Genomic DNA, 8,609 nt, shown 5'->3' with positions numbered 1-8,609 from the left:
CACTTAGACAAAAGAAACTAAATCTATCGTCTCCCGCCCACTGCGTCAAAAAAATGTGTTTACCTGGAACCATAACAGATTAGTCTCCTATATTAATAATATGGAGAAATTTCTGCATCATGCTGATGCAGTTTCCAAGTGCAAAAAAAGGTAACAAACCAAGCATTCTGGTTGGTCAATTATCAAAGAAAGTCTCAGATGGCCAATCAAATATGAACTCCGGATGGCGCAATTTTTGCGTGATTGCGTGATACTCAAATCTACTCTCAAAAAATGCTCAGACCACTGTCTATGTTGATATCTCGATTTCAGTAAATCATATTTGTCAAAGGACAAGATTTTCGCGGCGGAAGATCAACGTAGTTGTTTTCCGTTATGAGCCATACAAGAGGTGAAACTCTTGTCCAAAAGCATACAGCAAGCCGAAAGGATTCACAATGTCATCCGAGTTCCAGCCTTGATCGTTGACTACGACTGCGCTTCACCATGGCGAGTGATACTTCTGGCGGCGGTTTTCCTTGACTTACCGTAGCCTGTGTTTGTGTAACCCTCATCATCGTACTTTTCTTCAGCGTTGGTTTTGTGAGGCTGGAATTGGAGCTGAGAGATCAACGCCTAAAAAATCCTAGCTTTGCAACAAGACAAAAAAAAGGAAACAGGGACTGGACATCAGGGACTGAAAGAGGAAGCAATCTTGAAAGAAGGTAATTAAAACTTTAATTCGCATTCATTTCCAGGATCATGACTGATTATCAAGGACTTTAATTAGTTTCCAGCACAAATTAAATATTCGTGTAAAGCAATGATGAAGTCAAAACCTGATAAGTTGAGACTGTAAATGCACTTCACAATTAGAACTGTTCGAACGGCGCAAAAGGGGTGCGATTCTCACCAAGAATCCGGTTTGATTGATTTTAATTTCCATACCAATCAACTTTTCTCATCAAATATGCATGTCTTTTTGTAAGGAATATAAATTGAATCTAAGACGAATGGGATGTTGGAGTGTGTTACCTGAAAGTGCATCACGAAGACGTTCCCAACACCGCATCTAATCGTTACGCGAATGAACGCAAGAGTTTCCTTTCCAAAACAATACAACGCCTTTTGGGAATATCTGACTCTAAAAATCCTAACCCTCCTTTCTCCCGAAAGAGGAAAATTCAATACGTTCGAACCGAAGCTTTTAGTTCAAAAATTTCCTTTTTCGGATGTACCGTAGCTCTAGATTTTCCTGCGCGTGCAGCTTCCATCTTATTTTTGTTCACATTTGGGCGTAAAATTGGTGTCCTAAGATTCCCAGCTTTGTCCAAGGAAAAGAATTGAAAATTACACGCTTCAAGCTTAAGGTCATGTGCTTCTGGTTCGAATTTGGAGTCATTAGCAGCACAGCAAAATAGATTTGTGGTATGCCTCAAGCGAAATACTATGGTCTCCGTTTTCTATTGCTATACTTTTGTGTTACGTGAGAACACGTCCCTTTCACAAATACACCTTTCACAGGCCATCAAAGTGATCCTAGAGTTTTGCGGTGTGGATTGGCTCCTTCGGACCGATTTTGACTAATTCGATTTCCGGCTCCAGGAAAAAGCTTTTCAATTGTCTTTGGTTGGGTTTGCCCACTGGTAACCGAATTTTTACTTCTGGTTTGAAATATAATCTGTACAAGAGCCCAGACTTTGAACCGAAGAAGATAACATCTGGAGACTATCCACTTCAAAGCGTTTTGATTACGCAATGTAGAATTACAGGGCCAAAATTTTATTACATTCTTTTAAATTTCACATCAAAGGGTCTCAAAGGTATATTGAGATAAATAAACTGATTGATGTCTTGATCGGTAAATAGTAATGAGAAATTGAGAAGTGATCCTCGCACCTAAGTCGACAATTTCAGCAATTGTCCGCTCAAACCGCTCAATTTACTTTTATTTGACAGATACATTTTTCTCGGATGTTGATTCCTCTTCGCCTTTGAGTCAAAAGCGAAGTTCTCGACCTCCAAGAGCCTCAGAGGGACAAGTCAACGCTCTAGCTGCAGAGATACAAAAACAAATCACCAAAACTGTCCACACAACAACGCAAAGACTTTGCACTAACAAAGGACAGATTTGCGTCCAGGGACCCCCGGGTGAAAAAGGAGTTCGAGGTCCGGTAGGGCCCCCGGGTCTCCCCGGACCACCCGGTAGCCCAGGAGAAAAAGGCCAAAAGGGTGATCCTGGAAAGCCAACTGATTCCTTAAGTCCAACAGCTCTACAGCCATTCACAGGGCAGCCGGGGAATGTTATCTCAGCCCCTGAAATTGTGGTGAAACCCGCGGTTAGAACTGTCACTTTAAACCAGACGGCTATATTTCAGTGTTCCTCCGAGAAAAATGTTCGAGCGACGATCACTTGGTCCAAAGAAGACGGATCTCTTCCCGCCGGTAGATATACTGTCATCAAAGGAGCCCTGCATATCAAGAATGTGATAGTCAGTGATAATGGCCTCTATGTGTGTACAATTCGGACTGAGCTGGGAACCGCAGAGGCTGCAGTCGCACTCAATGTTAAAGGTACAAACACGAAATTAAATTAATGGTCTGGATCTTAAGGAACTGCAGTATTTTTAGTTACCTGATGCTGTTCCTTCACTTTTTTTACTTGATTTTTTCGTCCAGTCATTCCTTGGTTCATTGGTTCCTTGGTTCCTATATCACTTTGTTTCTTTGTCCCTTCTCTTCTTTTCCCACGTTCTTTCCTTCATTGCATCGCTGCCTCGTTTATTTCGTTACTCCATTTCATCGTTTGAATATTTGTTCATTACTTCATGCTTTGTTATTTTACAGCTCGCCCAGACATTTCCCTTCCTCCAGGGCCCTTCTACGCCGAGAGTGCAAAGAATGTGAAGCTACCCAAATGCCGAGTCACCGGGTATCCCCCTCCAGTAATATCCTGGACCAAGCTCTTTGATCAACTCCCTGATGGCAGAGCAGCTTTAGAGGCTCACACTTTGACCATAACAAAAGCTGACAAAAAGGATGCTGGAACCTACATCTGCAGCGCAACCAATGACATGGGAACGTCGCACGCCATGACAACTTTGATCATCAATGTTGTGCCACAGTTTACCGTCAAACCACCAAAGATGATGGAGCGTTATTTTGGGCAGTCAGTCATAATGAACTGCTCAGCAGATGGACACCCGGTACCAAGCATCACATGGTCGCGATGCAAGGCAGATCTACCGGAAGGGAGGTCAGAGATGGCCAATGGACAACTAAAGATTGGAAGTCTGAGGGCTGAAGATAGTGGTACTTATACCTGTTCAGCTCGGAGTGAAATAATTCAAGCAGAAACTGAAGTCCAACTTATAGTTAAGACTGGTAAGCACGTCTTACATCAATTAAGGACATTGCCTACTATTGTTAGTGCGCAACCGTTCTGCGCATCTCGAGATACTCGGATTTCTTATCGGTGATGCTTACTAATACAGAAATATTTTTGCGCGGTTTAAAACTATCCGGAGAAAGTAGATCTTAGTAAGTACTCTTGGTAGAAAAAACGCCGTACATTGCTTTGTACTTTAAAGCTTTTTACAAATATTATTCATGATCTACATTTCCTGCATAATCACACACCGGGGCAAAAATATCTTTAATTAGTAGGTGCCGTCCTTACTAATTAATTTTATGGTCACGTGACACTTTCACCTTGAGTTTGAAAAGAGAAAGTGCGAACACATGATCGGTGCAAGGCTCTACCCACTGGGCTAACAACAATGATGCGAGCTAGCAAACCACAATAAATAGCAAGCCAAGTATAATCCTAATTAGTCTCCTCTGATTCAATCTGATGTAAAACTATGCTCCCTTCTTCAAGATTACCTTCCCAAACGGGTAATCAGTTCAATTCGCATCTTTGAACTGTTTTTTTCGAGAGTAAATCGTTTAAAAGGACATTAATAATTGCTCCCGGTTTCCGTCGTTCGTGAACTATTTTCACTCGTTCTGCTCATAACGAAGCCATTTATTTAGTGCAAATTTTCGTCAGACGCCAAGACGTGTTTATCATCTAAAACATTACAACAGACACAACCTTGAACTCACACTGAACTCGTGGAGCTCTAAATCTTTTCAGTTTTCGCTTCTTTAACCGAGGTATAGGTGTTTTATTCCCGTTGAGCCGCGCCCGAGGTTTGTTGGCTTGCATATTTTGTCATCCAAGAGCCATCGAGGGGACAGATTATTCACTTGGTCTCTAATGCACCAGCAGGGAAGGAATAGGACATACATAATAGAAATGACAAAGTGTACGAGCGCGATGTTTTTTCCTTGATAAAATATGTTTCTGGATACTTATCCTCCAGATTTGTTGTAGACTTTGAGTACAATCGTCTAGCGAGATTGAGTACGAACGAGATACGTAAATGGTTTTTGAGGTTCAAGTGCCGAACTGATGTAAGACGTCATGGGCATTGTTCCATGAAAAAGTCTGCTTTTACATCAGTTGTTCTGAAAAGTGCAGGGCGAGCTCTAAAATCTCGATTTTGATTGCTACGAAAATCAGAGGAATCAGAAAGAACTCCTTGGTCTCCCGAAATAAAATATTTGAAAGACGTAGCTATAGATTATTGTATATAGCAATGCTGATCATGAAAAAGCACGGTATTTGACCTTCTGCGACAATCTATACATAGACAACATAGTAAGTAAAGGATTTTGTCAATGAAATTTTCTGAATAAATTAATCATCCTCATTTTACTTTCAATAGCCCGTGATTGCGCTGAATTGCTCTCTGCTGGTTTCAAGGAAAGTGGTGTGTACACAGTCAACCCAGCAAATCAAACCAGTTTCCAGGTATACTGTGACATGAAGACAGATGGCGGCGGGTGGACCGTCTTTCACAAGCGCTTCAATGGGTTTGTTGGATTCTATAGGGGCTGGGAAGAGTACAAACACGGTTTTGGTGACCTCAGAGGAGAGTTTTGGCTTGGAAACGAGAAGGTTCATCAACTAACAGAAATTCCGAGTCAACTTCGAGTGGAAATCAAGACACTATCCAGTGGAAATAAGTATGCAAAGTATAGTAACTTTACGATCACCAATGAAGCCACTAATTACACACTCTTTGTAAGCAACTATTCTGGTACAGCAACAGACCGTTTAAAGTATCATAATGGTATGAGTTTTTCCACCAAGGACCGCGATAATGACATGAACGGGGGACACTGTGCAGTAAGTTCAACAGGAGCCTGGTGGTACAATAGTTGCGCCTATTCGAGCCTGAACAGCAATTACGGGTACAGTCATTATAAGTGGAATTGGACCTCTCTTAAGGGAAGTGAAATGAAAGTAAAACCAAAGCGCAATAAGTAAAAAAATTGTTCAGCATAATTTTCGTTAAGAAAAGCCACGCAAGTGGAAAGTACCATTCTGTCAGACGTTCGGATGATGATTAGTTGTGAAAGAAACAATAGCAATGCAGTTTAAGTAATGCATGCTTCGTGTAAGAACAATAGTGGTCATAGTGATCTGTGGCAGCGCGTGCGCAGTAATAACCTCAGTTTTGACTGCCATAATAAGCTCTTTTGAGCCCTGTGATTGGTCCAAAAGTTATTTTTCTCGATTTATCCGATTCCATTGTATTTTTGATGAATATGACGTCAAGGGTATTGTCTCTGTAAATTACGATGGTTTCATTTTTGGGGAAGTGTAAAACTGGGCTTCCCCATATACAAATTCTTCAAAATTCCCTGAATAATAATTACACAAACAAACGATTGTTCCGATCTCCTTTACTTTACTTACCTAATAAAAATAACAAATTTTCATGACGATTTGAATTTGATGCTTTTTTAACATTAAACAATAAAAGCTTCCGTTATATGTGAATCTCAGGCTTGTGACAAACGATTCTGGCTGCCGGATCCTCCTGTTTTCAGTGTAGTTCTTTTGCAGAGCATTACTTAATTTATGAGTTCTCTCACATGCTGAACTTTTCTTATTAATCCTAGTTAGACCAAAAGTTCCTTCATTACGTTTTGCACGAAACGAACATTAATCTTTAACAAAGGCTTTTAAGGACGGTGCCTACTAATTCAATGGTATTTTTGCGCGGTTTACTGACTATGCGGGAAAAGCAGATCTTAACAAGTGTTATTGAAATCCAAAAAGAAAATTTGGGTAACCACGCCTTTTTCGAAGATAATTAATCAACAATTTTTGTAAAAAGCTTTAAAATACAAAGCAATGTATGGCGTTCTTTTCCAGATTCAAGCTTAATTATCTCTGAAAAATGCGTGGTTACCCTCAATTTTCTTTTTGGATACCAAGAACACTTGCTAAGTTCTGCTTTCTCCGCATAGTTTTGAACCGCGCAAAAATATCCCTGTATTAATAAGCAGTGCCGATAGGAAATCCGAGTATCTCGAGATGCGGAGAACGTATATGCGCAATAACAATAGTAGGCACCGTCCTTAATGAGAATGAATACCCGGAATACCAGGAGAAAAACCTCTCAGTACAAAGTAGGGAACCAACAAACTCAACCCACTTATGTCGCTGAGTCCGGGAATCGAACCTAGGCCACATTGCTCAAAGGCGATTGCTTATTCTGAATCCAACCGCTCGAGATTCTGTTGTGAAAATATAGTTTATTAGGAGTACGCCAGTCAGTCTGCTGAGCTAAGGAAGCCCACAAAGTTTACCTCATCAAAGAACATCGATAATAAGAAACTACACTCTCCGCTCCCCGAGTCAGTGATGATTGTCGCAATATAATGGCGTAGAATTATTGTTATTTTAACAGTAACTCCAGTTTAATATGAATAGTTAGATTAGTTTTAACTAAAGGCTAAAAGGGCTTCACAGATTTGTCGTGAAGTTTAGAGACCGACCTTTTGCACTGTACGTCGTGTTTTCTCATCTGACTAGTGATAATACGCGTTTACAACTGAATTAGGGAGGAAAGTATTCTTCATATTGTTGCAAAAAATCAACCCGTGATGTGGCGATCAAGTGAAATCAATAGGGTAAGGAGTTAGTCAACGCCAGACAGGTCCCTGGTATCCAGCCATTTGTGTTATCTCTTGAATTTTTTTTTTAAATTTAAAAAATTAATTGAAATTTAATATTTAGAATTATTTTTGTTTATTTTTTATAAGCCACATCAAACTTTTAGTGTTCCAAACTAACGATAACAGATATTATTATTCGACTATTAAGCCATTTTACCATATTTGGTCAGGAGAACGCGCAAAATGTGAGACGGTAATACACTGTAGCGTTCAGGTTTGACCGGTTTACTGACGAAACGGCAGTTTTTCAACGAAAGAAATTGTTTCCAACAAAATGCAAAACCTGAGAATTTAGCTTGTCATCGCTTGTCACTCGTCATTTTGTTTATCCAATCAAATCAAGATTTTTGCCTGCCTTTTTTTCATGTTTACATAGTTCGCATGCGCCCGCCTGAAGGACAGATTTATGATGCATTTTTTTTCAAAACACTCTTACCAAATAAAATTGAAGCAAAATAACACCTTTTTTGTAGTGGAATAATAAATCTCTTATTCGATGGTTTAACATATAATATTTGCGGACATTTTGCTCATCCGCGCGCATTGTATGTTAAACCATCGAACAAGATGTATTTATCACACACAGGGCAAAATTACTGAATGATGATTGGTTGAGACGTAGGGCATTTTTAATCACGAGGGCATGATGACTTGATCCTGATTGGTTAACAGTTGGTTATCCAGAGCTTCTTCCATATCATGCTGACTCTGATTAATCTGGTTTTTGTCCACATGTAAAATACATTTTAAACGTATTTCTGATGACAGCAACGAATTATTGAATTGACCTTTAACCGAATGAAAGCGTGTTAAGTTCATTGTGCATTTAAGGATAAACTAATTACATTTCATACGCGTGGCCAAATAACAAACTGCCCTTTGTAAAATGCGCCTTTTTGCGGACCAAACGAGAAATGCCCGGGCTGAAATGCATTTGCCGCCGTGATTCTGATTGGCTGCTCGGCCAATGAGATCATGAGGATACCATTTCAATGCCAGAGTTGCTGCGAATTTATGTTATCAATCCTTTTAAAACTAGATTATATTTGACTTTTATTGTAAAAAAAAAAACAGGAATTTGAATTGGCTCTTGTTTAGCTGATCCTATTGTAGCAACAACTTCCCGTACCATATAGTTTCATGCTAAATCTCTGTTAAACATTCTTTCTTATTAAATGAATTTGTACGATTTGGCCTTGTGTATTGATAATAATGATAATCACATGGCTTTTGTCTGGCGTATAGTTTATTTGTGTCCCTCGTAGCATGACGCCACAAATAAATTACATGCCCTCCAAAAGTCATGTGATTGTCGCTCAGATAGTACGCGCGCTGTGATGGCTAAATTAGCTGCCCGTATTCTACGGTACGGCCCGCTAAATTTGAAATTTCAATAAAACATTCTCTAGCAAGTTTTTTGTGTCTTTTCTGTTGCATAAGCATGTAAAACTGTTTGAATCTTGCGAGCAACTATATTAAAGAGCCAAGAAGTTTTATCGTTCTTCAAATCTTTATAACGGTGACTTCAACTAGTTTTCTTTCCCGCGCGGCTG

At 39.7% G+C, this 8,609-nt stretch overlaps 1 protein-coding gene across 1 annotated transcript; it reads left to right on the top strand.

Annotated features, from left to right (window-relative positions):
• Positions 1-119: 119 nt before the first annotated feature.
• LOC138017412 (fibrinogen C domain-containing protein 1-like) lies at positions 120-5,719 on the top strand. The gene is made up of 4 exons (XM_068864503.1): positions 120-150; positions 1,939-2,553; positions 2,827-3,363; positions 4,752-5,719. The coding sequence occupies exons 1-4, from the start codon at positions 120-122 to the stop codon at positions 5,354-5,356; spliced, it is 1,788 nt and encodes a 595-aa protein (XP_068720604.1). The 3' UTR covers positions 5,357-5,719.
• The last annotated feature ends 2,890 nt before the right edge of the window (positions 5,720-8,609 follow it).

Source organism: Montipora capricornis, chromosome 9 (genome assembly GCF_036669925.1).
Source record: "Montipora capricornis isolate CH-2021 chromosome 9, ASM3666992v2, whole genome shotgun sequence".
Lineage (NCBI taxonomy): Eukaryota > Metazoa > Cnidaria > Anthozoa > Scleractinia > Acroporidae > Montipora > Montipora capricornis.
The sequence above is the reverse complement of the archived record's forward strand: the minus strand, read 5'-3'. Positions and strand labels throughout refer to the sequence as shown.

Excerpts from the sequence above, each read along its gene's own strand:
- LOC138017412 (XM_068864503.1), top strand. The coding sequence starts at position 120 with ATGCTGATGCAGTTTCCAAGTGCAAAAAAAG. Across the intron at positions 2,554-2,826 it reads AGTCGCACTCAATGTTAAAG|CTCGCCCAGACATTTCCCTT; the intron begins GTACAAACACGA and ends GTTATTTTACAG. Across the intron at positions 3,364-4,751 it reads CCAACTTATAGTTAAGACTG|CCCGTGATTGCGCTGAATTG; the intron begins GTAAGCACGTCT and ends TACTTTCAATAG.